The 27,980-nt window shown below is 47.3% G+C and overlaps 2 protein-coding genes across 2 annotated transcripts in view; one reads left to right on the forward strand and one right to left on the reverse strand.

The window, feature by feature from the left end:
- The first annotated feature begins 114 nt into the window (after window positions 1-114).
- The window catches only part of NFXL1 (nuclear transcription factor, X-box binding like 1), a 202,031-nt gene continuing 174,165 nt past the window's right edge, over window positions 115-27,980 (forward strand). Inside the window, exon 1 of the mRNA XM_069744506.1 lies at window positions 115-236. The gene's annotated coding sequence lies outside the window, so the exon portion shown is untranslated. The remainder of the gene's footprint in view (window positions 237-27,980) is intronic.
- LOC138656879 (cuticle collagen 34-like) lies at window positions 505-1,242 on the reverse strand. The gene has a single exon (XM_069744209.1). The coding sequence runs from the start codon at window positions 1,240-1,242 to the stop codon at window positions 505-507; it is 738 nt and encodes a 245-aa protein (XP_069600310.1).

Genomic DNA, 27,980 nt, shown 5'->3' on the forward strand with positions numbered 1-27,980 from the left:
TTTGCAATGGGAGTGTGACACGTCATCGCAGGGTGCGCGGAGCAGTGCATGCCGGGCCTTGTAGTCCTCACAGTCCTAGCGTTCTGATAGAGAAAGCGGCGCGGTCTACTCATTGCATGCCGGGAAATGTAGTCGTAGCCGATTTCTGCCGCAGTTCTGCTGGAGGCTACACGGTTGGAAGCCGGCCGTGCTCTCAGTGCTGTATCCGCGGCTGTTACACCTCTATGGAGTGACTGGTAAGGGGAGAAATGTACCAGGCGGTATGTAAGGAGTGTATATGGAGTATATAGCTGCGGTGATGTATGGGGCCTGACAGGTGACATATCACAGCACAATGTGTGTATATATAATGGTGGACATAGTGACGTGGTGCTTGTGTATTTCCTGTATAATCGCAGGTGGTTGTACATGTGGCAGCCACTAATCAAACCGCTGACTGAAGCACCCATTGCCCTGCAAAGAAACCCGAGCACTGGGGCCATTAATGGGTTACTCCGCTAGCCGCTAGCCTTTATTTATATGAAGAAGTAACTGATTGCTGTGGGGTCTGACGGCGGTCCGGGGCGGCGGGGTCTGACGGCGGTCCGGGGAGGCGGGGTCCGACGGCGGTCCGGGGAGGCGGGGTCTGACGGCGGTCCGGGGCGGCGGGGTCTGACGGCGGTCCGGGGAGGCGGGGTCTGACGGCGGTCCGGGGCGGCGGGGTCCGGGGCGGCGGGGTCTGACGGCGGTCCGGGGCGGCGGGGTCTGACGGCGGTCCGGGGAGGCGGGGTCTGACGGCGGTCCGGGGCGGCGGGGTCTGACGGCGGTCCGGGGAGGCGGGGTCTGACGGCGGTCCGGGGAGGCGGGGTCTGACGGCGGTCCGGGGAGGCGGGGTCTGACGGCGGTCCGGGGCGGCGGGGTCTGACGGCTGTCTGGGGCGGCGGGGTCCGGGGCCGCGGGGTCCGACGGCGGTCCGGGGGCCGCGGGGTCCGACGGCGGTCCGGGGGCCGCGGGGTCCGACGGCGGTCCGGGGGCCGCGGGGTCCGACGGCGGTCCGGGGGCCGCGGGGTCCGACGGCGGTCCGGGGGCCGCGGGGTCCGACGGCGGTCCGGGGCCACGGGGTCTGGCGGCGGGGTCTGACGGCGGTCCGGGGCGGCGGGGTCCGACGGCGGTCCGGGGCCACGGGGTCTGGCGGCGGGGTCTGACGGCGGTCCGGGGCGGCGGGGTCTGACGGCGGTCCGGGGCCGTAGGGTCTTTGTTCATTTTGGTGGAGTCGGTATAAAACGGACAGACTGACTCCTAAATTGTATAATACATTGGGTTCAGTAGTACAATGCAGAATGTGATGTAGAAGGTTTCATAATAAATTGGGAAAGTTATGAAATGTCCTATAAATGTCTGTTCTGTTCCTGATCGGAGGATCTCGGCTTTTAGTGGAGATGAATCTGTGCTGCACTTTATGTACGTGTGTAAGGGGAGAAGCCAACCGTCGGCTCTGTCACCTAAGCTACAGGGGGGAGCTTGGGGGTCCCTGTGCTGGAGAGAAGGGGGCGTGGCTAAGTAGACAGTTAATGCGCGTGCAGAAACTCCAATAGTTGAGGTGGGAACGGTGTGCGCCGGAGAGTCCTGTCACAGTAGAGCAGCTGTGAGGCGACGCAGACTGGAGCCAGGGACGAGCGGACGCTGTGACAGGAAACAACCGACGGGGACCCGCTGAGGCACCACAGATAACGCTGTCCTCGCTAACACCGCTGTCCTCGCTAACACCGCTGTCCGTTAAGAGACTGCTGACTCAGCCGATGACGCTGACATGACCGCCCGGCCGGAAGTACTGACCGTGAGAGGGAAGGTCTGTGTACGGGATACAGGCGCTCATCGGTACGGCACAGCGGACCGAGCTGGCCATTATAGAGTGTGGCTGGACAGTGTCACAGGGTCCCGCAGTGTGGGGACTCTCACCATCGAGGAAAGAGACTATTCCTCCTGCCTCCCTTCATCCGTTGGGGCCGGTGCCCGTGATAATACCACAGACTATATCCGCCATCGCCAGGACCACCCAAGGACACCGCCATCATGAGGACCACAGGAGGACACCATTAACGCCAGGGAAGTTTCCCCCACTTTTTCCACAGAACTGTGACAGACCCTTTTTTTTTTCTTTGTCACGTAATCCAAACTTCCTCGGTCACAGGCAGGAGCACACCCGTGGCTGATGCCCAAAGTGTTAAGAGTATTATTTGTATTATTCTCCCCTGTTCGATAAAAAACCTTCCCCCCTATTAGTTCTCACTGTATTAAGTATAACCTTGCTCCTTATGTACATATCTCCCTGCCAGGAGTAACTATTGTTTATTAAACCCTTTGTTAACCCTTGATCTGCCTTCTGTCCATCACTGCATCCCGCAACCTGCTTATATATGCTCAGTAGGGGGCAGTGCTGGGGAGTCAGAGACCGGAGTCAGGGAAATTGAGGAGTTGGAAATTTGGTTCACCAACTCCACAGCCCTGCCACTGGAATCTCCAATAATCCAGGAAACTGTGTCTCTGGTCCGCCAGCAATCAGTTAAGTGCAATAGCTGACTTATCGCTGGAGGTCCTACGGCTGGGACTCACGATTCTTAGAACTGGTCCTCAGCATTCATTAGGAGGGATAAGGGGATATGTGACTGATCGCTGTGGGTCCGAATGCTGGAACCCCACCGATCCTGAAATAGGGACTGTAGATCCGCAGCTATCATTAGGATAGTGAATAGCTCACTGATCGCTGTCGGTCCGACCGCTGGAATCCCCACTGATCCCTGGAGCCGATTATGTAGATGCTCAGAGTTCAGTAGGCGAGGAGATGGCTGGCTGATTGCTGGGGGTCCGACTGCTGGACGCCCCACCGATCCTGAGATAGGGACTGTAGACCCCCAGCGATCACTTGGAACAGGGATAGCATATTGTTTTGGGAATAACTCTTTAACATGATTTATACCTGCTACTCATGTACCAGAGATTTTATTCAGTGTTCACGATACACAAAATAAAAGTTGGCAAAGACGTTCAAGATTGTTTGGAAATTGTACACCAGTGATCCCTCGTCATGGTCAATAGCGGACTGCTGCCTACCAAAATGTCTGCTGCAGTTTTTTCAGCATTGTCATAGTAACATAGTTAGTAAGGCCGAAAAAAGACATTTGTCCATCCAGTTCAGCCTATATTCCATCATAATAAATCCCCAGATCTACGTCCTTCTACAGAACCTAATAATTGTATGATACAATATTGTTCTGCTCCAGGAAGACATCCAGGCCTCTCTTGAACCCCTCGACTGAGTTCGCCATCACCACCTCCTCAGGCAAGCAATTCCAGATTCTCACTGCCCTAACAGTAAAGAATCCTCTTCTATGTTGGTGGAAAAACCTTCTCTCCTCCAGACGCAAAGAATGCCCCCTTGTGCCCGTCACCTTCCTTGGTATAAACAGATCCTCAGCGAGATATTTGTATTGTCCCCTTATATACTTATACATGGTTATTAGATCGCCCCTCAGTCGTCTTTTTTCTAGACTAAATAATCCTAATTTCGCTAATCTATCTGGGTATTGTAGTTCTCCCATCCCCTTTATTAATTTTGTTGCCCTCCTTTGTACTCTCTCTAGTTCCATTATATCCTTCCTGAGCATCGGTGCCCAAAACTGGACACAGTACTCCATGTGCGGTCTAACTAGGGATTTGTACAGAGGCAGTATAATGCTCTCATCATGTGTATCCAGACCTCTTTTAATGCACCCCATGATCCTGTTTGCCTTGGCAGCTGCTGCCTGGCACTGGCTGCTCCAGGTAAGTTTATCATTAACTAGGATCCCCAAGTCCTTCTCCCTGTCAGATTTACCCAGTGGTTTCCCATTCAGTGTGTAATGGTGATATTGATTCCTTCTTCCCATGTGTATAACCTTACATTTATCATTGTTAAACCTCATCTGCCACCTTTCAGCCCAAGTTTCCAACTTATCCAGATCCATCTGTAGCAGAATACTATCTTCTCTTGTATTAACTGCTTTACATAGTTTTGTATCATCTGCAAATATCGATATTTTACTGTGTAAACCTTCTACCAGATCATTAATGAATATGTTGAAGAGAACAGGTCCCAATACCGACCCCTGCGGTACCCAACTGGTCACAGCGACCCAGTTAGAGACTATACCATTTATAACCACCCTCTGCTTTCTATCACTAAGCAAGTTACTAACCCATTTACACACATTTTCCCCCAGACCAAGCATTCTCATTTTGTGTACCAACCTCTTGTGCGGCACGGTATCAAACGCTTTGGAAAAATCGAGATATACCACGTCCAATGACTCACCGTGGTCCAGCCTATAGCTTACCTCTTCATAAAAACTGATTAGATTGGTTTGACAGGAGTGATTTCTCATAAACCCATGCTGATATGGAGTTAAACAGTTATTCTCATTGAGATAATCCAGAATAACATCCCTCAGAAACCCTTCAAATATTTTACCAACAATAGAGGTTAGACTTACTGGCCTATAATTTCCAGGTTCACTTTTAGAGCCCTTTTTGAATATTGGCACCACATTTGCTATGCGCCAGTCCTGCGGAACAGACCCTGTCGCTATAGAGTCCTTAAAAATAAGAAATAATGGTTTATCTATTACATTACTTAGTTCTCTTAGTACTCGTGGGTGTATGCCATCCGGACCCGGAGATTTATCTATTTTAATCTTATTTAGCCGGTTTCGCACCTCTTCTTGGGTTAGATTGGTGACCCTTAATATAGGGTTTTCATTGTTTCTTGGGATTTCACCTAGCATTTCATTTTCCACCGTGAATACCGTGGAGAAGAAGGTGTTTAATATGTTAGCTTTTTCCTCGTCATCTACAACCATTCTTTCCTCACTATTTTTTAAGGGGCCTACATTTTCAGTTTTTATTCTTTTACTATTGATATAGTTGAAGAACAGTTTGGGATTAGTTTTACTCTCCTTAGCAATGTGCTTCTCTGTTTCCTTTTTGGCAGCTTTAATTAGTTTTTTAGATTAAGTATTTTTCTCCCTATAGTTTTTTAGAGCTTCAATGGTGCCATCCTGCTTTAGTAGTGCGAATGCTTTCTTTTTACTGTTAATTGCCTGTCTTACTTCTTTGTTTAGCCACATTGGGTTTTTCCTATTTCTAGTCCTTTTATTCCCACAAGGTATAAACCGCTTACAGTGCCTATTTAGGATGTTCTTAAACATTTCCCATTTATTATCTGTATTCTTATTTCTGAGGATATTGTCCCAGTCTACCAGATCAAGGGCATCTCTAAGCTGGTCAAACTTTGCCTTCCTAAAGTTCAGTGTTTTTGTGACTCCCTGACAAGTCCCCCTAGTGAAAGACAGGTGAAACTGTACAATATTGTGGTCGCTATTTCCTAGATGCCCGACCACCGGCAGATTTGTTATTCTGTCAGGTCTATTAGATAGTATTAGGTCTAAAAATGCTGCTCCTCTGGTTGGATTCTGCACCAATTGTGAAAGATAATTTTTCTTGGTTATTAGCAGAAACCTGTTGCCTTTATGGGTTTCACAGGTTTCTGTTTCCCAGTTAATATCCGGGTTGTTCTGTCCTCACTAAATGAGACAGGCCCACGTAGCTATACAGTCAGCTAAACCGCTATACCGGGTCCAATAAGGAGACTGTGGTTGAGTCTGTGCTTTATTAAACGTAGTGGTATATTGATGCGGTGAAACTGTGAACAATGATATACATAGAATCAGTGCATGGTATAGAACAGATACATACTACACATGATGTACATTATGCATAACATTTAGAAGGCTAGTAACTGAACTAGGAGTACAACTGGTTAAACTAAGCTAATATAGATCAGAAATATCTATAGGAAGCATAAAGACATACCGGCAATGCAATCGCAAGGGGGATGAAGTGAAGCGTCTTTCCTTGAAGGCAAACCGAAGAAAGTGAAAGGAAAAATGGAGGGAAATGGAGGCTGAGCTACCATAATGCATTGCAAAGGAGGAGGAGAATCAGACATGGATAGTACAAAAACAAGATTGAACTGCCAACATAACTCTGGCCGCTAGAGGGAGCCAAAGCATCACAGATGAATAAAGGCATGAATATATCAATACTGTATACTGAGGAAACTGCAATTATGCAAGCAAATAATCAGGGTAACAATATTAGATGGCGGAGACAGAACACTCCCCGTCTGGCATCAACGGATGTCACTACTCCTTTCTTCCGAAGGCAACAATAGGACCAGTTCAGATACCGGTCTGGAAAATGTCTTAGGTTCATTCCCTTTGGTCATCCTTAGCTCAACTTTGCGGACGTTGCCGTCCTTGCTCGGGAACGTTGCGGTAACTAGACCAAGTGGCCACTGGTTCCGGTGAATCTGACAGTCTTTCACAAGAACAAGGTCACCTATGTTCAGATTAGGTTTAGTAGATTGCCACTTCGTCCGTGGCTGCAGGGTAGACAAATATTGCGCCACCTGTCCCAGAAAGTATTTGCAAAATTTTGTACCTGTCTCCATTGGCGCTTGTAGAGGTCCTTCGCGTCGAATCCTCCTGGAGGGGCACTGGACAGTCCTGTTTTCTGGGTAAGTAAAGTAGCTGGAGTCAATAACAAGGGTTCCTCAGGGTCGTTAGGAACTGGAACCAGGGGTCTTGCATTGATTATAGCTGCAGCTTCAGCCATGAAGGTGATTAGGCTTTCGTGGGTAAGCCTCGCTGCTCCTTTACATTTTTCCATGTCACGAGTTCTGGTGGTCCTGAATGAGCGAGCTATATGAGTCAGGCAGGTAATGGCTGGAGTAAGTGACTTCCAATTTGAGAATCTGTTGAACCTGCAAGATCCAAGCTGGATAACAGAGGTCATTGTATGTAGTATAGACACCTGAGGGCGGATTTCAGAATCTGAGTCCTCTCCTACAAGTTCGAAGGTGTCTGGAAAACATTCCTCAATGTACAATAGTTTTGGTCCAGAGAGCCACGTTGTGCTTCCTAGTCGACTTGCGTCAACTGCTCTAGTTGCATGATCTGCGGGATTCTGGTCTGTGGGTATGTAATGCCACTGCTGTGGGTGAACTGATCTCCTGATTCGTAGCACTCTGTTATTGACATTAACGTAGAATCGCCTGGTTTCGTTGTGGATATATCCCAGGACTACTTTGCTGTCTGAGTAGAACTTGGTCTGTGTCAGGTCGATATCCATTTCGGATGCGATGAACTCTGCTAACTCAACGGCTAAGACTGCGGCACAAAGCTCTAACCTGGGTATAGTGTGCTCTGGTTGTGGTGCGAGTTTGGCCTTTCCCATGACGAAACCAATGTGACATTGACATTTAGAGTCTACAGTTTTGAGGTAGGCAACAGCGGCAATTGATTTGACAGAAGCATCTGCAAATACGTACAGTCTTTGGCTCTGTATCTCAGTAGATGGCACAGGGGTGTATGGTCTTGGCATATGCAAGTTGGAGAGTGCCGCTAACGAGTTCTTCCACTCTTCCCACTGCATCCTCTTATCAGGTGGCAGAGGTGCATCCCAGTCAGAAGTTTCCCTAGTTAAGTCTCTTAGTAGGGCCTTGCCTTGTATAGTAACAGGAGCTGCGAAACCCAAGGGGTCGTACAGACTGTTGATGGTAGACAGGACGCCTCTACGTGTGAAAGGCCTTTCTTCCTGGCTGACCTGAAAGGTGAAAGTGTCTGATTGTAGATTCCAGAGAAGCCCGAGGCTGCGTTGCATTGGTGCGGGGTCTGACCCCAGGTCCAGGTCTCTGAGACCATTACAAAGGTCTTGAGAAGGGAACGCTTCCATGAGTTCTTGGCTGTTTGAGGCTATTTTATGAAGCCTAAGGTTTGAGTAGGCAAGCATGTCCTGGGCTCTCCTGAGAAGACTGATGGCAGTCTCATTTGAAGGCATGGCTTTTAGACAGTCGTCGACATAAAAGTCCTTTTCTATGAATTGTCTGACATCTGCTCCGTATTCTGGTTCTCCTTCCTGAGCTGACCTTTTGAGTCCGTAAATGGCGACTGCAGGTGAAGGACTGTTGCCAAAGATGTGCACTCTCATGCGATACTCTGTGACTTCTTTAGTAGGATCATTGTCTCTGTACCAGAAGAATCTTAGGAAGTTCCTGTCTCTCTCTCTCACAAGGAAACAATGGAACATTTGCTGGATGTCAGCAATGAAGGCAATGGAATCCTTACGGAAGCGCATAAGTACACCCAGTAGTTTGTTATTGAGGTCTGGTCCTGTCAGCAGAACGTCATTCAGGGAGACATCATTAAATTTAGCACTGGAATCAAACACGACTCTGATCTGGCCTGGTTTCTTAGGGTGGTATACTCCGAACATGGGTAGGAACCAGCATTCTTCAGAGTCTTTGAGAGTGGGAGCTAGTTCTGCGTGACGGTTTTCAAAAATCTTTGACATGAAGGAGAAAAAGTGATCTTTCATCTCTGGTTTCTTTTGCAGATTACGAATGAGAGAGGAGAAACGTTGTAATGCCTGATTTCTGTTGTTCGGTAGACGTGGTCTGTGGGTTTTGAAGGGAAGAGGTGCGACCCAGCTGTTGGTCTCATCTTTAACGAGTCCCTTGTCCATTACCTCTAAGAACAACTTGTCCTCTACCGACATTGCCACTTGGTTGTCCTGCTTAGTTCTCTGGAAGACTGTGCCCCCTAACTGATCCTCATAGCTTCCCGACACTATACTGCTGTCGTGAGTAAAGTCTATTAAATGATCAGGTAGTTGGATGCTGTGTGGCAGTTCCCTGACATGGAACTCATTGTTACAAGGTTGAAACTGAGATGGACGTCCTTTCTCCAATGTATTTGTCAGCATGCTTGTCACAGAAGATGGGGCGTGCATGCGTCCCAAGCATACGTTGCCAATTATGACCCATCCTAGGTCTAGCCTTTGGGCATAGGGAGCATTGTGGAGTCCTTTGATATGACGTCTCACTTTATGAACCTGTAGGATATCTCTCCCCAACAGCAGGATTATCTGGGCCTGATGGTCGAGTTCCGGTATGAGGTGTGCTATTTGTTTTAAGTGAGCGTGATGGATTGCTACATCTGGTGTAGGGATTTCAGATCTGTTGTCTGGGATCTGGTTACATTCGATGATCGTAGGTAGTGGTAGGCAGAATTGTCCGTCTAAAGACTCGATCTGGTAGTCAGTAGCTTTCCTGCCTGCTGTTGTCACAGTACCTGCACACGTCTTTAAGGAGTAGGGAGTGCTTGGCCCTTTGATGTTGAATAGGTCAAAGAACGTTGATCTAGCCAAGGATCGATTACTTTGGTCATCTAAGATAGCATACAGTCTTACAGCTTGGTCTCTATGGCCCTTCGGGTATACTTTGACGAGGCATATTTTTGAACAGGACCTACTGTCTATTGTCCCTTTGCAGACCTCGGTGCATTGTGACGTGATCTCTGGCGTAGCTGTATCAGTGTTCCTTTCCTCCCCGCCATGCTCACTGTCAGCTGGCGTGTTTTGTGTACTCCATGGAGCTGGGCCAGGGTGTAGAGCGGTGTTATGATCTGTGGTGCCACATTCTGTGCATTTTACACTGACCTTGCAATCCTTGGCAAGATGAGCTGTGGACGAGCAGCACTTGTAGCAGATACCGTTTTCTTTCAGGAAGCTTCTGCGATCTGGCATAGATTTTCCTCTGAAGGCTCTGCATTTCAGGAGAGGATGAGGCTTCTGATGAAGTGGGCACTGCTTGTCAGGGTCCTGCACCTTTGTCTCTGATTGGGAGCAGCCAGCAGACCTGTAATTAGAACCTGGAGAAGAAACATAAGTCTTGTGTACTGCCACAGATGTTCTGCGTGGATTTGCAGGTGGTGATGGTGTGGCATATGGTATTGCAAAGTCAAAGCTGGGATCGTTTCTAATTCTCGCTTGTTGGTGTATGAAGTCTACAAAAACGGAGAAGGGAGGGAATGGAACACTGTGTTTATATTTGTACGTGGAACCATGTATGAGCCACCTCTCCTGTAGATTGTAGGGCAACTTCTGGACTACAGGGTTAACACCTCTGGCTGTGTCGAGAAATGCAAGTCCCTGTAGGTCGTCCTCGTATTTGGCAACTTGGACTTCCTTCAGCAGGTCGCTTAGCTCTCTAAGTTTCTGGAGACCTTTGTTAGATATTTTAGGAAAGTCATCGATTCTTTTGAACAAGGCTCTTTCTATTACTTCTGCTGAGCCGTAACACTCATCCAGCCTTTTCCAGATCTCTTTGAGGCCAGTCTCAGGGCGGTTTATATTAATGTCTCTGATCCTTACTGCGTGTTTGACTGACTCTTCTCCCAGGTATTTGACTAACAGGTCTATCTCTTCCCTGTGTTGTAGCCCCAAGTCTCTAATGACATTTTGGAAGGAAGCTTTCCAAGCTCTGTAACCTTCAGCTCGGTCAGTGAATTTCATGAGTCCCTTGGCAACCAGTTCACGTCGTGTGAAGAACTTGGCAAATTCTGTCGTGAACCGGTTGTCAGCAGAGTATACTGGTGATGGGTCGCCCTGATAGTGATGTGAGGTGCGTTCGTACCTGTTAGTGTCCTCATGGTGGCGCCAGCCGGTGTCGTATTGCTTCGGCCTGATGTACGGTGCGTCAGCAGGGTGATCCACGTTGGTTACCTGATGAGGGGCAAGGTAGTCATTAGCAGAGTTGTTTTGCCTCACATTTTCGAGTTTGTTTCTGTCCTGAGCCTCGTGACGACTCTCGCTCACTTCGCTGGAGGTGTCGTATTCTGGTTTTGGTACTGGTTCAGGGTTATAGTTTGGATCAGGAAGGTCATTAACATACTGAGATGTGCGTTGTGGTGAGTCTTGCAGTGGAAACTCCAGACTCAACGTACTGCTTTGGCTATGCAGCTTGGGATTTTGCGCGGCTTCTAGCGATTCTGCTTCGGCGAGGGCTGCGGCAGCTGTTATGGCTGGCAATCAGGCAACACAGTGTGCAGTAATCAGCGCACATACAGAGATCTGGCAATAACCAAAAACAATAGGACGAGCTCTGAGACGTGGAATCTCTGTAGACTGCAGTACCTGATCTATCCTCACACAACTATAAGCAGCAGTGGATTGCGCCTAACAACTACCTATGCAACTCGGCACTGCCTGAGGAGCTGACTAGCCTGAAGATAGAAATACAAGCCTGACTTACCTCAGAGAAATACCCCAAAGGAATAGGCAGCCCCCCACATATAATGACTGTTAGCAAGATGAAAAGACAAACGTAGGAATGAAATAGATTCAGCAAAGTGAGGCCCGATATTCTAGACAGAGCGAGGATAGCAAAGAGAACTATGCAGTCTACAAAAAACCCTAAAACGAAAACCACGCAAAGGGGCAAAAAGACCCACCGTGCCGAACTAACAGCACGGCGGTGCACCCCTCTGCTTCTCAGAGCTTCCAGCAAAAGACAATAGCAAGCTGGACAGAAAAAAAACAGAAAACAAACTAGAAGCACTTATCTAGCAGAGCAGCAGGCCCAAGGAAAGATGCAGTAGCTCAGATCCAACACTGGAACATTGACAAGGAGCAAGGAAGACAGACTCAGGTGGAGCTAAATAGCAAGGCAGCCAACGAGCTCACCAAAACACCTGAGGGAGGAAGCCCAGAGACTGCAATACCACTTGTGACCACAGAAGTGAACTCAGCCACAGAATTCACAACAGGCAGCTTCCCTTTTTGCTGCTAGGCTTTCTAAGGCGGCATCCACACGTGCCTTCTCTAACTGCGTTCTTCTCTCTTGGTCGGCTCTCTCTAAGCGTGACCTTCTCTCTTGCTCGTCTCTATCTAAGCGCGACCTTCTCTCTTGCTCGTCTCTCTCTAAGAGTGACCTCTCTTCGTCATCTAGGCGTGCTTTTTCTAATTTAAGTTGCATCTCTTGGTCAGCAAAGCTCGCTCGTATTTTGGCGGCTTCAGCATTTGCGCGGGCAATGGCGACCGCGCTGCTGATGGATGTTGTCTTTGAGGAGACGGAAGTAACAGATCTTGTCCTATGTGATTTGTGAGACATGGTGTCTTGGGAGAGTGCTTGGCTGTGCAGAGATTGCTGCAGCTGTATTCAGTCTCTGTGTAGCCGGTGACTTGAATCCCACTAGTTGGATGGCTGCCGTTTCACTATTCTGTCCTCACTAAATGAGACAGGCCCACGTAGCTATACAGTCAGCTAAACCGCTATACCGGGTCCAATAAGGAGACTGTGGTTGAGTGTTATGTAGGCAATCCAGTGACACAGTGTGCCAGCAATCAGAGCACATACAGTGATCTGACAATAACCCAAAAACAATAGAACGAGCTCTGAGACGTGGAATCTCTGTAGACCGCAATACCTGAACCTAACCTATACACAACTAAAGGCAGCTGTGGATTGCGCCTGACACTACCTATGCAACTCGGCACAGCCTGAGGAGCTGACTAGCCTGAAGATAGAAAAACAAGCCTGACTTGCCTCAGAGAAATACCCCAAAGGAAAAGGCAGCCCCCCACATATAATGACTGTTAGCAAGATGAAAAGACAAACGTAGGGATGAAATAGATTCAGCAAAGTGAGGCCCGATATTCTAGATAGAGCGAGGATAGCAAAGAGAACTTTGCAGTCTACAAAAAACCCTAAAGCAAAAAAACACGCAAAGGGGGCAAAAAGACCCACCGTGCCGAACTAACGGCACGGCGGTGCACCCTTTGCGTCTCAGAGCTTCCAGCAAAAGGAAATGACAATCTGGACAGAAAAAGTAGCAACAAAAGCAAAAAGCACTTATCTAAGCAGAGCAGCAGGCCACAGGAAAGATCCAGAAGCTCAGATCCAACACTGGAACATTGACAAGGAGCAAGGAAGACAGAATCAGGTGGAGTTAAATAACAAAGCAGCCAACGAGCTCACCAGAACACCTGAGGGAGGAAGCTCAGAAGCTGCAGTACCACTTGTGACCACAGGAGTGAATTCAGCCACAGAATTCACAACAGTTGAGTCTATGCTTTATTAAACGTAGTGGTATATTGATGCGGTGAAACTGTGAACAATGATATACATAGAATCAGTGCATGGTATAGAACAGATACATACTACACATGATGTACATTATGCATAACATTTAGAAGGCTAGTAACTGAACTAGGAGTACAACTGGTTAAACTAAGCTAATATAGATCAGAAATATCTATAGGAAGCATAAAGACATACCGGCAATGCAATCGCAAGGGGGATGAAGTGAAGCGTCTTTCCTTGAAGGCAAACCGAAGAAAGTGAAAGGAAAAATGGAGGGAAATGGAGGCTGAGCTACCATAATGCATTGCAAAGGAGGAGGAGAATCAGACATGGATAGTACAAAAACAAGATTGAACTGCCAACATAACTCTGGCCGCTAGAGGGAGCCAAAGCATCACAGATGAATAAAGGCATGAATATATCAATACTGTATACTGAGGAAACTGCAATTATGCAAGCAAATAATCAGGGTAACAATATTAGATGGCGGAGACAGAACACGGGTAGTTAAAGTCCCCCATAACCAGGACCTCATTGTGGGTTGCAGCTTCATCTATCTGCTTTAGAAGTAGACTTTCCATGGTTTCTGTTATATTTGGGGGTTTGTAACAGACCCCAATGAGAATTTTGTTACCATTTTTCCCTCCATGAATTTCGACCCATATGGACTCGGCATCCTCATTTCCTTCGCTAATATCCTCCCTTAAAGTGGACTTTAGACAAGACTTTACATAGAGACAAACCCCTCCTCCTCTCCGATTTTTACGATCCTTTCTAAACAGACTGTAACCCTGTAAGTTAACTGCCCAGTCATAGCTTTCATCTAACCATGTCTCGGTTATTCCCACTATGTCAAAGTTACCTGTAGATATTTCTGCTTCTAGTTCTTCCATCTTGTTTGTCAGGCTTCTGGCGTTTGCGAGCATGCAGTTTAGAGGATTTTGTTTTGTTCCAATCTCCTCGCTGTGGATTGTTTTAGAAATGTTCTTACCTCCCTTCTGAGTATGTTTTCCTGGGTCTTCTTTGTTCACGTCTAATGTTTTTCTTCCCGTCCCCTCTTCTTCTTCTAGTTTAACGCCCTCCTGATGAGTGTAGCGAGTCTTCTGGCGAATGTGTGTTTCCCAGGTTTGTTGAGGTGTAGTCCGTCTCTGGCGAGGAGTCCATCGTACAAGTAATTCACACCGTGGTCCAGGAATCCGAATCCTTGTTGTCTGCACCATCGTCTTAGCCAGTTGTTTGCATCAAAGATCCTGTTCCATCTCCTGGTGCCATGCCCGTCTACTGGAAGGATAGAAGAAAAAACTACCTGTGCATCCAGTTCCTTTACTTTCTTCCCTAACTCTTTAAAGTCTTTGCAGATTGTCGGTAGGTCCTTCCTTGCCGTGTCACTGGTGCCAACATGTATCAGAAGAAATGGGTGGACGTCCTTGGAGCTGAAGAGCTTTGGTATCCTATCGGTCACATCCTTGATCATCGCACCTGGAAGGCAGCATACTTCTCTTGCAGTTATGTCCGGTCTGCAGATGGCTGCTTCTGTGCCTCTCAGTAGTGAGTCTCCCACCACCACCACTCTTCGTTGCTTCTTGGCTGTACTTTTTGCTGTCACTTGTTGCTGTGTGCCCTTTTCTTTTTTGCTTGCTGGTATTGCTTCATCCTTAGGTGTGCCATCTTCATCCTCTACAAATATTTGATATCGGTTCTTCAGTTGTGTGGTTGGTGATTTCTCCATGGTCTTCTTGCTTCTTTTGGTCACATGCTTCCACTCATCTGCTTTTGGAGGTTCTCTGACATTTTTTTCACCTTCTGTGACCAGTAGAGATGCTTCTGTTCTGTCTAGAAAGTCTTCATTCTCTTTGATGAGTTTCAAAGTTGCTATTCTTTCTTCCAGACCCCGCACCTTTTCTTCTAAAAGGGCCACTAGTCTACACTTCTGACAGGTGAAATTTGATTCTTCTTCTGGTCGATCTGTGAACATGTAGCACATGCTGCAGCTCACCATGTAGGTTGTCACATCTGCCATGTTGCTCCTAGATCCTGCTGACTTGCTGTGTGTTTTCCTTCTTGTGTAATCTACTCCGCCAAGCTCTCTTGCAATAATGTCCTACAGGCAAAAAAAAGTTTGGTGATGCTTTCCAAGCAGCTGGTCCCGGCTGTACCCAACGATCTTCTAGCTTAGGGAGACTCTTCGCTTTTCCCAGAAGGCACCTGGAATATGCAAATTAGCCTCCTCAAGCTTGAATCCCTGGTTTGGTGATGCTTTCCAAGCAGCTGGTCCCGGCTGTACCCAATGATCTTCTAGCTTAGGGAGACTTCGCTTTTCCCAGAAGGCACCTGGAATATGCAAATTAGCCTCCTCAAGCTTGAATCCCTGGTTTGGTGATGCTTTCCAAGCAGCTGGTCCCGGCTGTACCCAACGATCTTCTAGCTTAGGGAGACTCTTTGCTTTTCCCAGAAGGCACCTGGAATATGCAAATTAGCCTCCTCAAGCTTGAATCCCTGGTTTGGTGATGCTTTCCAAGCAGCTGGTCCCGGCTGTACCCAACGATCTTCTAGCTTAGGGAGACTCTTCGCTTTTCCCAGAAGGCACCTGGAATATGCAAATTAGCCTCCTCAAGCTTGAATCCCTGGTTTGGTGATGCTTTCCAAGCAGCTGGTCCCGGCTGTACCCAACGATCTTCTAGCTTAGGGAGACTCTTCGCTTTTCCCAGAAGGCACCTGGAATATGCAAATTAGCCTCCTCAAGCTTGAATCCCTGGTTTGGTGATGCTTTCCAAGCAGCTGGTCCCGGCTGTACCCAATGATCTTCTAGCTTAGGGAGACTCTTCTATTGAAGCTACAAGTTTATGGCCTGATCAGCTGAATGCGGCAGATCGTTTATCGCTTTATGTACCGTAAACCCTCTGTGTTCTCTTATGTTATAAGTAGATGACCTCCCTGACCCGCGAGTTTAGACTGGTATCTTGATGGTTGGATCATTATGATCATGCAAATGACCCTGTATAACTGTAATCAGTTGCGCTGTGTACTATGTGTTACTTTGGGGATGGAGTCAGATGTGATGTGTGATTGCTGGGATAATAATAAGAATGTTATTTCTATAGCACCAACATATTCTGCAGCACTTTAAAAATGATGGTGACATGTAGAGACAAATACACAGTTCAACAGTTACAGGAGTGAGGGCTCTGCTCCAAACTTACAATTTACAACGGCATGTAAAAGTTTGGGCACCCCTGGTCAAAATTACTGTTATTGTGAACGGTTAAGCAAGTTGAAGATTAAATGATCTCTAAAAGGGCTAAAGTTAATGACACATTTTCTTTTGTATTTTAGGCATTAAAAAACATATATTTTCATCTTTCACATTTTAAAAATTATAAAAATTTATAAAAAGGAAAATGGGCCGATGCAAAAGTTTGGCCACCCTGCATGGTTAGTACCTAGTAGCACCCCTTTTTTTCTCTGTCCCCCATGATGGCACCACGGAGAGAGGCGATCCGCCCACCAAGGACAGGAAACCTACATATAAAAAGGCGGTACCTCTCTCCCGCATCAGTTTGGTTTCTTGTCCTTGATGGGGATCCTGCAGCAAGTCTCACCTCAGATCATCGTTGGATTCCGGGTCCAGTCAGACCGGTTCAGGCAGCGGGGGTTCTCTGCCTCGGCTGGCTGGGCCACCCGAAGCGCCACCGCTGGGATCAGTAGGTCTCTAGGGTGCGCGGGGAGCAGTAGCAGCGCTGCTGCTCCTAGGAAGAATCCTCACAGATCTCCACGTGGGGGCTCCCAAGATGGCACTCCGGATAAAGCCCGGAACACACCATGAGGGGCCCTCCAGGTGTGGAACGCGGCGCGGTAACGTGCGCCTTGACAGCCGCATTATTAAGAAAAATGGCGTCATCCTGGCTTCCTGTGCATAGGACCTTGGGAGCAAGGTAACGCGCATGTGCGGTGACGCGGCCGGCGCATTGCATGCTGGAGCGGTCGCGTGCGTGCACAGGCTTTTCGGTGTTTCCTGAATGGTGCGCGCGCAGCAATGCATGATGGTCCCGGCAGGGACGCGCGCGCAGCAATGCATGATGGTCCCGGCGGGGACGGCGTGACACAGGCGGCCACATTCTATTTAATGGGGGACGCCACACTGACTGGTTGCTCTAATGGAGTCCAGCCAGTGCTCCCCAGCAGCCATGAGCGACCCTGAGCCGCAGGGATCACCAACGCAGCAACCGCAGCAGCAGAAACACCGGCAGCAAGGGAAAGGAGCCCCTCATCGCCAGCAGCGTGGAACTGGGGCACGGTCAGGATCTCAGCACAGCAAGAATTCTAGTGCTGCATCCGGACCAAAGGAGCATCCCATAGTGGATATGGACCGTCCACAGCCAGTACTGAGGGGTACACCAGGTGGTGAGTGATCTCCGTGAATGCTCCAGCTAATAGAGCCTACTCTTTTCTCTTGCTTGTCTTCTTAGGGAAAGAAAAGCTCAGGGAAGTCCAAACACAGAATCTGTGCGCTTTGTAAAGAAGATCTACCTACCACATGGGAAAAGAGATTGTGTAAATCTTGTATAGAGCAAACACTCTGCGAAGGGCTTCCCGGGTTCGCTACAGAGCTCAAATCATTAATTAAAACTCAGGTGGAGGATACCTTTAAATCTCTTCACGAGGGTAAAAAACGTAGGAAAATCAGATACAAATCCCCTATCTATGACTCCAGTGACACAGCGGGGAGATTAGTTCGGGTTCTTCTAATTCTTTATCATCTTCCTCTTCTCGGGGGGCCGTAGTTGCTTCCCATTAGAAGAAACAAACTCCCTGGTTAAGGCTGTCAGAAGCACCATGGGACTAACTGATTCTTATCCTAAAAAAACAGTCCAAGACATCATGTTTGGGGGGCTTGAGCAGAAAAAAAGAAGAGTATTTCTGCTCAATGATAAAATACAGGCTCTAATGGAAAAAACCTGTAAGGAAGGCCTTCCTTACTCCCAAAAGGAAATATCCTTTCGAGGACCCAGCATGCTCCTTCTTGGAAAAAGCTCCCGAACTAGATGTAGCCATTGCTAAGGCGTCAAAAAAGTTCGCCCTACCTTTTGAGGATATGGGGGTTTTAAAGGACCCCATGGAAAAAAAAAGTCGATGCTTTTCTAAAAAGTTCCTGGGAGGCAGCTGGAGGGGGACTGAAACCAGCAGTGGCCGCTGCTGTACTTCCCGCTCTCTGATGGTGTGGCTGGACCAGCTAGAATCTCAACTCAAGGGGAAAACATCCAGAGACAGCATATTAAATACCTTACCAGTAATGAAAGGGGCAGCCGCTTTCCTGGCCGATGCGTCAGCAGATTCCATTAGGCTGACTGCCATATCAGCAGTTTTCTCCAATGCGGCCAGAAGAGCTCTCTGGCTCAAATGTTGGCCTGAAGACCTCCAAACAAAATCAAAACTTTGTAATATTCCCTGTGAAGGAGAATTCCTATTTGGCTCCACTCTGGATGATATTCTGGAAAAGGCAGGGGACAAAAAGAAGTCCTTTCCCATCCTTGCATATCCATCTTACAAACGTCCCTTTCGGATAAGAGATTTAAAGGGACACTGTCACCTGGATTTGGAGGGAACAATCTTCAGCCATGGAGGCGGGGTTTTTGGGTTTTTGATTTACCCTTTCCTTACCCGCCGGCTGCATGCTGGCTGCAATATTGGATTGAAGTTCATTCTCTGTCCTCCGTAGTACACGCCTGCACAAGGCAAGATTGCCTTGTGCAGGCATGTACTACGGAGGACAGAGAATGAACTTCAATCCAATATTGCAGCCAGAATGCAGCCGGCGGGTAAGGAAAGGGTGAATCAAAAACCCCGCCTCCATGGCTGAAGATTGTTCCCTCCAAATTCAGGTGACAGTGTCTCTTTAACCGTAGAAAACCCCCTAGAACACAGGACAGGTGGGAAGACAAAAAGAACAAAAATAAGGGGTTTATATTCAACAAGAGCCCCACCGATGCCAAAAAACACTCACAATGAACTTTCGCCCCGGGTGGGAGGAAGATTGACCCTCTTCTTCTCCACCTGGGAAAAGATAACCAGCAGCGTCAGGATTCTAGACTTGATAAGATCGGGACTGAAGTTCAAATTCCTCACTTTTCCTCAGCCATCCTTCCTGATAACATCTCAGATCTTCTCCGCAGGAGCGAATAGCTCTGGAACAGTAAGTCACAATATTGCTAAACAAAGGGGTTCTTCTGGAAGTCGCTCCCCAAGGAAAAGGGAAAGGGTTCTACTCTCCGGTTTTTCTCAGGAAGAAACCAGACGGGTCTTTCAGGACAATTATCAATTTAAAAAACTTAAACAAACACCTAAGAGTGGAACCATTCAAAATGGAAACAATAAAAACATCGGTCAAAATGTTGTTTCCGCGTTGCTTCATGGTAGTACTAGATTTAAAGGACGCATACTACCACGTCCCCATTCACAGAGACTTCCAAAAATTCCTCAGGGTGGCGATCGAGATCGAGGGGGTCGTAAGGCATTTTCAGTTTGCAGCTCTCCCTTTCGGACTCCCGATATCCCCGCGGGTGTTCACCAAACTGATAGCAGAAGTCATGGCACATCTGAGAAAACAAAACACCCTAATCATCCCATACTTAGACGATTTCCTGGTGATCGGCAACTCTCCCCAGCATTGCAAAAATCAGCTGGAGATGGTCATGGACTCTTTAAAAAGCATGGGTTGGCTCCTAAATCTAGAAAAGTCCAGGTTAATACCAAGTCAGATTCAGGAATATCTGGGCATCACGCTAGATTCCATCTCCCAAGAGTGCCGCATACCCCAAGGGAAAATTCAAAAAATGGTGGGGCTAGTGTCCCGGGCAAGAGTTCTCCCCTCTATATCGCTGCGAGAAGCAATGTCTCATCTGGGGTCCGTGACAGCCTGCATTTCCGCGGTCCAATGGGCCCAGTCAAATACGAGGGATCTTCAATGGCAGATATTGGTAGAGGAAATTTCTCTAAAAGGAAATTTAGAGAGTCAGTTCACCTTCTTGTCAAACACAACTGTTGTGAATTCTGTTGTCGGGCTCCCTCCTGTGGTCATGAATGGTACTTCGGCTGGTTCTGTCCATGGACTTCCTCTGGTGGGTGTTTCTGAGTTTCCTTCCACAGGTGACGAGGTTAATTCGTTAGCTGGCTGCTCTATTTAACTCCACTTAGATCTTTGCTCCATGCCACATGGCAATGTTCCAGTATTGGTCTAGTTCACTCCTGGATCGTTCTTGTGACCTGTCTTCCCAGCAGAAGCTAAGTTCCAGCTTGTATTTCTTTGGTTTGCTATTTTTCTGTCCAGCTTGCTATTTTTATTGTTGTCTTGCTTGCTGGAAGCTCTGGGACGCAGAGGGAGCGCCTCCGCACCGTGAGTCGGTGCGGAGGGTCTTTTTTGCGCCCTCTGCGTGGTCTTTTTGTAGATTTTTGTGCTGACTGCAAAGTAACCTTTCCTATCCTCGGTCTGTTCAGTAAGTCGGGCCTCACTTTGCTTAATCTATTTCATCTCTGTGTTTGTATTTTCATCTTTACTCACAGTCATTATATGTGGGGGGCTGCCTTTTCCTTTGGGGAATTTCTCTGAGGCAAGGTAGGCTTTATTTTTCTATCTTCAGGGCTAGCTAGTTCCTTAGGCTGTGCCGAGTTGCATAGGGAGCGTTAGGCGCAATCCATGGATATTTCTAGTGTGTTTGATAGGATTAGGGATTGCGGTCAGCAGAGTTCCCACGTCCCAGAGCTCGTCCTTTATTATCAGTAACTATCAGGTCATTCCGTGTGCTCTTAACCACCAGGTCCATTATTGTCCTGACCACCAGGTCATAACACACAACCCTCTCACTAGATTGGTGGACAAAGGAGAGCAATCTGGGCTGCGGTATTCCATGGGTAGTCCCAATATCAAAAGTGGTAACCACAGACGCGAGTCCCATGGGTTGAGGGGCTCACCTAAACGATCTAGTGGCTCAGGGGACATGGTCAGACGACTTGAAACCAGTATCCTCCAATATGAAGGAGCTACTAGCAGTAAAATTCGCACTTCTAGAATCCCTGAACCCCCTTCGCTCACATCATGTAAGAATATTTTCAGACAACAGAGTGGTAGTGGCCTACCTGAACCATCAGTGAGGCACCCACTCTCAACCACTGATCGAAGTAACACATTCGATCTTACTGATAGCCGAGAACAATCTAGCATCCTTGTCAGGCCTTCACATAAAAGGGTTGGACAATTTCAGGGCAGACTACCTAAATCGGTTCCGTCTAAGACAAGGGGAATGGGAGCTGAACCAATCCATATTCAATCAGATCACGGAGAAATGGGGAACTCCTGTTATAGATCTCTTTGCGAACAATCTAAGGGTATCGTCACACAGTGGCATTTTGATCTCTACTACGGCACGATCCGTGACGTTCCAGCGATATATCCGTGACGTTCCAGCGATCTCGCTGTGTCTGACACGCTCCTGCGATCAGGGACCCTGCTGAGAATCGTACGTCGTAGCAGATCGTTTGAAACTTTCTTTCGTCGTCTAGTGTCCCGCTGTGGCGGCATGATCGCATGGTGTAACAAAGGTGTGCACGATATTGTATACGATATGCGCATAGTAACCAACGGCTTCTACATCGCACATACGTCATGAAATTATCGCTCCAGCGTCGTACATTGCAAAGTGTGACAGCAGTCTACGACGCTGGAGCGATATTGTTACGATGCTGGAGCGTCACGGATCGTGCCGTCGTAGCGATCAAAATGCCACTGTGTGACGGTACCCTAAATCGGAAAGTGGCCACCTTTTGTTCCATAAACCCAGCAGGGAACCCTGTGTCTGAAGGAATCCTGCTTAAAGCCGTATTAGAGTTCTTACAAAATGGGCTAGAGAAAGGTCTAGCCACAAGCACACTTAAGGTTCATATTGCAGCACTGGGGGCACTGTTTAACTACAACCTAGCAAGGAATCATTGGGTTTCCAGATTTGTTAAGGCGGCGGAAAGATCTAAACCTCTACCCTTACGGAGGGCTCCACAGTGGGACTTAAATTTAGTCCTCACAGCCCTAACTAAACCCCCCTTTGAACCCTTAGAGGAGCTTCCATTAAGGATCCTGTCCTTCAAAACCTTCCTTTTGGTAGCCCTTTCTTCAACCCAAAGGGTTAGTGACATACAAGCCTTGTCAGCCGCCCCACCCTTCACACAAATCTTAGATGACTGGGTAATCTTAAAAACAGACCCAGCATATTTACCAAAAGTAGCTTCACGGTTTCATAGATCCCAAGAGATCTCCCTTCCCTCCTTTTGTCCAAACCCTAAAAATGAGGGAGAAAAAACATTACACACATTGGATGTTAGAAGGTGTCTCATCCATTACCTAGAAGCTACTATGGAGTGTAGGGAGGATAGATCTTTTTGTGTGTTTTCTGGGCCCTCGAAAAGGCAAAAAGGCCTCCAAGGGTACACTGGCAAGATGGATCAAAGATGCCATCAACCTCTCGTATACCTCAAGCGGGAAGCCAGTTCCAGGGGAGGTTAAAGCACATTCAACGAGAGCAATGGAGGCCTCCTGGGCAGAAAGAGCCGGTGCTTCAATTGACCAGATATGTAGAGCAGCTACTTGGTCTTCACCCTCAACCTTATTTAAGTACTATCGGTTGGACTTAACTTCTTCTTCAGACCTTACCTTTGGTAAAAGGGTTCTGTAAGTGGTAGTCCCTCCCTAATGTACAGTCTCTGCAATTCTCTCCGTGGTGCCGTCATGGGGGACAGAGAAAAGTGTAGTTACTCACCGATAACGGTGTTTCTCTGAGCCCATGACGGCACCTGTACATTCCCTCCCTTCACATGTGGGGGTGCACACTATTAATAATGTTTATTTAAGTAACTAAGCGATAAGCACGCGGTATCTATACTAAGGCTTAGTAATGTTGAAACGTTTTAATTATTAACCTGATATTCCCTTCATGCTCTGTAAACAAACTGATGCGGGAGAGAGGTACCGCCTTTTTATCTGTAGGTTTCCTGTCCTTGGTGGGCGGATCCCCTCTCTCCGTGGTGCCGTCATGGGCTCAGAGAAACACCGTTATCGGTGACTAACTACACTTTTTGACAGTATCACAGCTTGTAAAAGCTTTTTATAGCCATACAAGAGTCTTTCAATTTATTGTTTGAGGAACTTTCATCCATTCTTCCGGGTCTGTGAGACTCCTGAGTTGTCTTGCATGTTCTGCTATTTTGAGGTCTAGCCACAGATTTTCAATGATGTTCAGATCAGGGCACTATGAGGGCCATTGTTAAACCTTCAGCTTGCGCCTTTCGCGATGGTCTATTGTGGATTTTAAGGTATGCTTAGGCTCATTATCCATTTGTAGAAGCCATCCTCTTTTCAACTTCAGCTTTTTTACAGATGTGTTATGTTTGCATCAAGAATTTGTTGAAATTTTAATTGAATCCATTCTTCCCTCTACCCGTGAAATGTTCCTTGTGCCATTGGCTGTAACACCCCCCTGCTTGATGGTTGGTGAACTGTTCTTTTCTTCAAATTCTGTGCCCCTTTTTGTTCACACATACCTATTGATCATTGTGGCCAAAGAGTTCCATTTTAGCCTCCTCTTTCCACAGGTTTGTTTCCAAAATGCATCAGGCTTGTTCTTGTGCATACGTATGATGCTGAATTTTATGGTGAGGAGGCAGGTTTTCTTCTGATGACTTTTCCATGAAGGCCATATTTGTGTAGGTGTCTCTGAACAGTAGAACAAGGTACCACAACTTCAGAGTCTGCTAAATCTTTCTGAAGGTCTTTTGCAGTCAAGCGGGGATTCTGATTTGCCTCTCTTGCAGTCTGATGAGCAGCTCTCACTGATATTTTGCTTGGTCTTGCAGACCTTATCTTGACCTCCATTGTTCCTGTTACATGCCATTTCTTAATTACATTTTGAACTGAGGAAAGGGCAACTTGAAAATGCTTTGCTATCTTTTTATAGCCTTCTCCTGCTTAGTGGGCCTCCACAATTTTCAGAGTGCTTGGCAGCTGCGTAGAAGAACCAATGGCTGTTGTTTTTGGCACAAGGTTAGAGGAGGCTGGGTTTTTATAAAGCTGGGAAATTTGCATCACCTGGCCTTTCTTAATGATAATGAACAAGCAATAACCCTAAGGGTATTTTCCCATGGTCAGGAACCGGTAGCGCTTTTGACACAGCACATGTCTGCTCCGTCCAAAGCGCTCCCGGCTTTTGAATGCAGGTGATTCCGCATGTGTTCATTGAACCTTGTGGAATCAACCGCGCCCGATAAATTGGACAGGAAATTTATCTTGCGGAGACTTGAGTGTCTCCGCAAGATAAATTGACATGCTGCGGTCTCGAAAGATGCGCTGCATGTTCGTCTCCACAGGGAACCCGGAGGCGTCCGTGCACGCATAATGGAGATGGGATTTCTTTAAATCCCATCCACTATGTTGTAACATCTGGACGCTGTGGGTTGGACGCTGCAGATGTATGCAGCGTCGAACCCGCATCGTTTCCTGACCGTGTAAACATACCCTTACAGGCTAATTAAGGTCCGAAACTTTGGTCTAGGTTATCTGAGCACACACATTTTTTCAAACTGAGTGTTTTTGGTTTTACTATTCTCTTTTGTGTCTTCAGGTTTCTTGGTGGTGTGTGAACATGATCATACAGACTTGTTCACTGTGCAAGTAGCCCATGTGTTCCTGTTTCCATAATTGTTCTCTTGTGTCTACAAGACTGGGGAGTTCCACCACTCCTCTTGGGCTATCTGCACAAAAGCTGTTCTACCCTGTATGCACACATGGATTTTTCCTCTCTGAACCCTGTTCACACAGGTTATATACAGATGATCAGGTTTTTAAATACATCAGATAGGGATTGCATACATTAGTTAGGACTGCTCTGATAAGGGTATACCGTGAAGATTGGTAGAGCAGCTTAGTATACATTTTTTGCAAAAAACGTATCAACCAAATACCCTGTTTTTTACATCTTTTACTAGCACTTGCGGATTACTGCAACATTTTTTCAAACTGAGTGTTTTTGGTTTTACTATTCTCTTTTGTGTCTTCAGGTTTCTTGGTGGTGTGTGAACATGATCATACAGACTTGTTCACTGTGCAAGTAGCCCATGTGTTCCTGTTTCCATAATTGTTCTCTTGTGTCTACAAGACTGGGGAGTTCCACCACTCCTCTTGGGCTATCTGCACAAAAGCTGTTCTACCCTGTATGCACACATGGATTTTTCCTCTCTGAACCCTGTTCACACAGGTTATATACAGATGATCAGGTTTTTAAATACATCAGATAGGGATTGCATACATTAGTTAGGACTGTTCTGATAAGGGTATACCGTGAAGATTGGTAGAGCAGCTTAGTATACATTTTTTGCAAAAAACGTATCAACCAAATACCCTGTTTTTTACATCTTTTACTAGCACTTGCGGATTACTGCAACATTTTTTCAAACTGAGTGTTTTTGGTTTTACTATTCTCTTTTGTGTCTTCAGGAAATTTAACTTGAGTGTCTCCGCAAGATAAATTGACATGCTGCGGTCTCGAAAGATGCGCTGCATGTTCGTCTCCACAGGGAACCCGGAGGCGTCCGTGCACGCATAATGGAGATGGGATTTCTTTAAATCCCATCCACTATGTTGTAACATCTGGACGCTGTGGGTTGGACGCTGCAGATGTATGCAGTGTCGAACCCGCATCGTTTCCTGACCGTGTAAACATACCCTTACAGGCTAATTAAGGTCCGAAACTTTGGTCTAGGTTATCTGAGCACACACATCTCCAAGGGTGCTCAAACTTTTGCATAGGCCCATTTTTCTTTTTGTAATTTTTAAAATGTAAAAAATGACTATATATTTTTCCTAAAATACAAAGGAAATGTGTAATCTAACTTTAACCCCTTTACAGATAATTTCATCTTCACTTTGCTTAACTGTTCAAAATAACAGTAACAGTAAGTAGCACGCACAATAAAAAGTGCTTGTCATGTATCGTCAAGTGTTCATTATAATACGGGTTAAGATATAAATCTGCATGTTCTGGTAATCAATCCATATGTCTGGGTACAGTTACCAAGTGCTATTGGGTGCACGTAGGATGAGGAGACTGATGAATAGGAGGGACCAGTTTCTGGGAAAAATTTAGAAAGAGGGAACAAGGAAGAGTTAGATTAGTGAAATGATGTGATGGGCGTGTCTTAAGAAATATTTTTTTAAAGCCAGCTTAAAAACGCAAGGGCTAGGTTTTGGTCGAGTCATCCAGTGTTGTGCATTCTAGAAAACTGGCACAGCACGAGGGAAGTCTAGGAGATAAAATTGGGAGGTTTGGATTGTGGACTATGTCTGTCTCAGATCTGTTGTGAAGTGATAGCACTGCTAGGGTGGTAGACGGAGATGAGGGATGAGATATAGGGTGGTGCAGAACTGTGGAGAGCTTTATCAATGAGAGAGATAAGTTTGTATTGTGTTGTAGCGAAAGGGCAACGAGTGCAATGACTGGCACAGGGTGGAGGCATCGGTGAAGCGGCTGGACAGAAATACGACTCTGGCTGCCGCATCATTATGGATTGGAGTGGAGTATGTTTGATTAGGGGGATAGTGATCAGTAGAAACGTGCAGTAATTGTCACGCTCACGCCCTGACTGGTGGGCGTGAGCTCGGGGGGTTTGTGGCCCCACTGTGCCACAAACCAGACTACCCTGGAAGGGGCGTGACTATGACAGCTGCCTGGGTTTTCACTGGAGCCTCTGATGGTGAGGTCAGGCTTGTGCAGCAGGCAGCTGCCAGGTGCTACTCCAGGGTAGTGTCTGGCTGTGGCTGCTGATCCCACTTGGGAGACAGGAACACCAGGATTGGTGCGGGCATTAGGCAGGACTGGCAGAAGAGCACGGCTGGAACTCAGACGAGTAGGCTGGCAGAGACACGGCAGAGAACACAGGACTGGCTAGGACAGCAGGAACACAGGACTGGAAGGCAGGGCAGGAACGGCAGGAACACAGGATTGGGAGGCACTGCAGAGAACACAGGACTGGAAGGCAGGGCAGGAACGGCAGGACTGGCAGGAACACAGGATTGGTTGATGTGGTATATGAAGGAACAGGTAGGGGCCTGTTCACACTGGAGGTGCAGGTACAGATATGTAGTTTGGAGGAACAGGTAGGGACCTGTTCACACTGGAGGTGCAGGAACAGATATGTAGTTTGGAGGAACAGGTAGGGACCTGTTCACACTGGAGGTGCAGGTACAGATATGTAGTTTGGAGGAACATGTAGGGACCTGTTCACACTGGAGGTGCAGGAACAGATATGAAATATGAAGGAACAGGTAGGGACCTGTTCACACTGGAGGTGCAGGTACAGATATGTAGTTTGGAGGAACAGGTAGGGACCTGAGCCACAAAGAATGTGGAGAGAATCTGCAGCAAGAGATACTGCAGAAGCTAAGCAGAGTGGAACCGCAAGGATTGCAGAGAGGAACTGCAGCAAAAGGTTTCTGCTGCAACGGGATCGGAGCAGAGTAGAACGGAGCAGAACCGCAGGAGTGCGGAGCAGCGGCAAAGCCACCAAGATACAGAGCAGGCAGAGCCGCAACAGTGCGGAGTGTAAGCAAACTGAGAACACAAGGAAAGACACAGCAGGGAAGGAAGCCACAGACAAGGAGACCAAGATAAGACTAAGTACAGACAAGGCAAAGGAACAAGACACAGGGACAAAGACACCGGGACCAGGATATTCTGCCTCCTGGAGGGCGGACTACAAGATCAAGGCAATAGCACAGAGAAAAGCCTCCAGAGAGGGAGTAACTCAGAGCAAGGCCAGGCAAACTCAGAAGCAAGAAACAAACTGAGCTAACACATTGCACAGGCCCAGACCACAGGGTGGAGCTGCACTATATACAGGAGGCCTCTTGATAATTGGTCAGGAACTGATTAGACAGATGCACATGATTCCT

The sequence above is a fragment of the Ranitomeya imitator genome, chromosome 1 (genome assembly GCF_032444005.1).
Source record: "Ranitomeya imitator isolate aRanImi1 chromosome 1, aRanImi1.pri, whole genome shotgun sequence".
NCBI classification, from domain to species: Eukaryota; Metazoa; Chordata; class Amphibia; order Anura; family Dendrobatidae; genus Ranitomeya; species Ranitomeya imitator.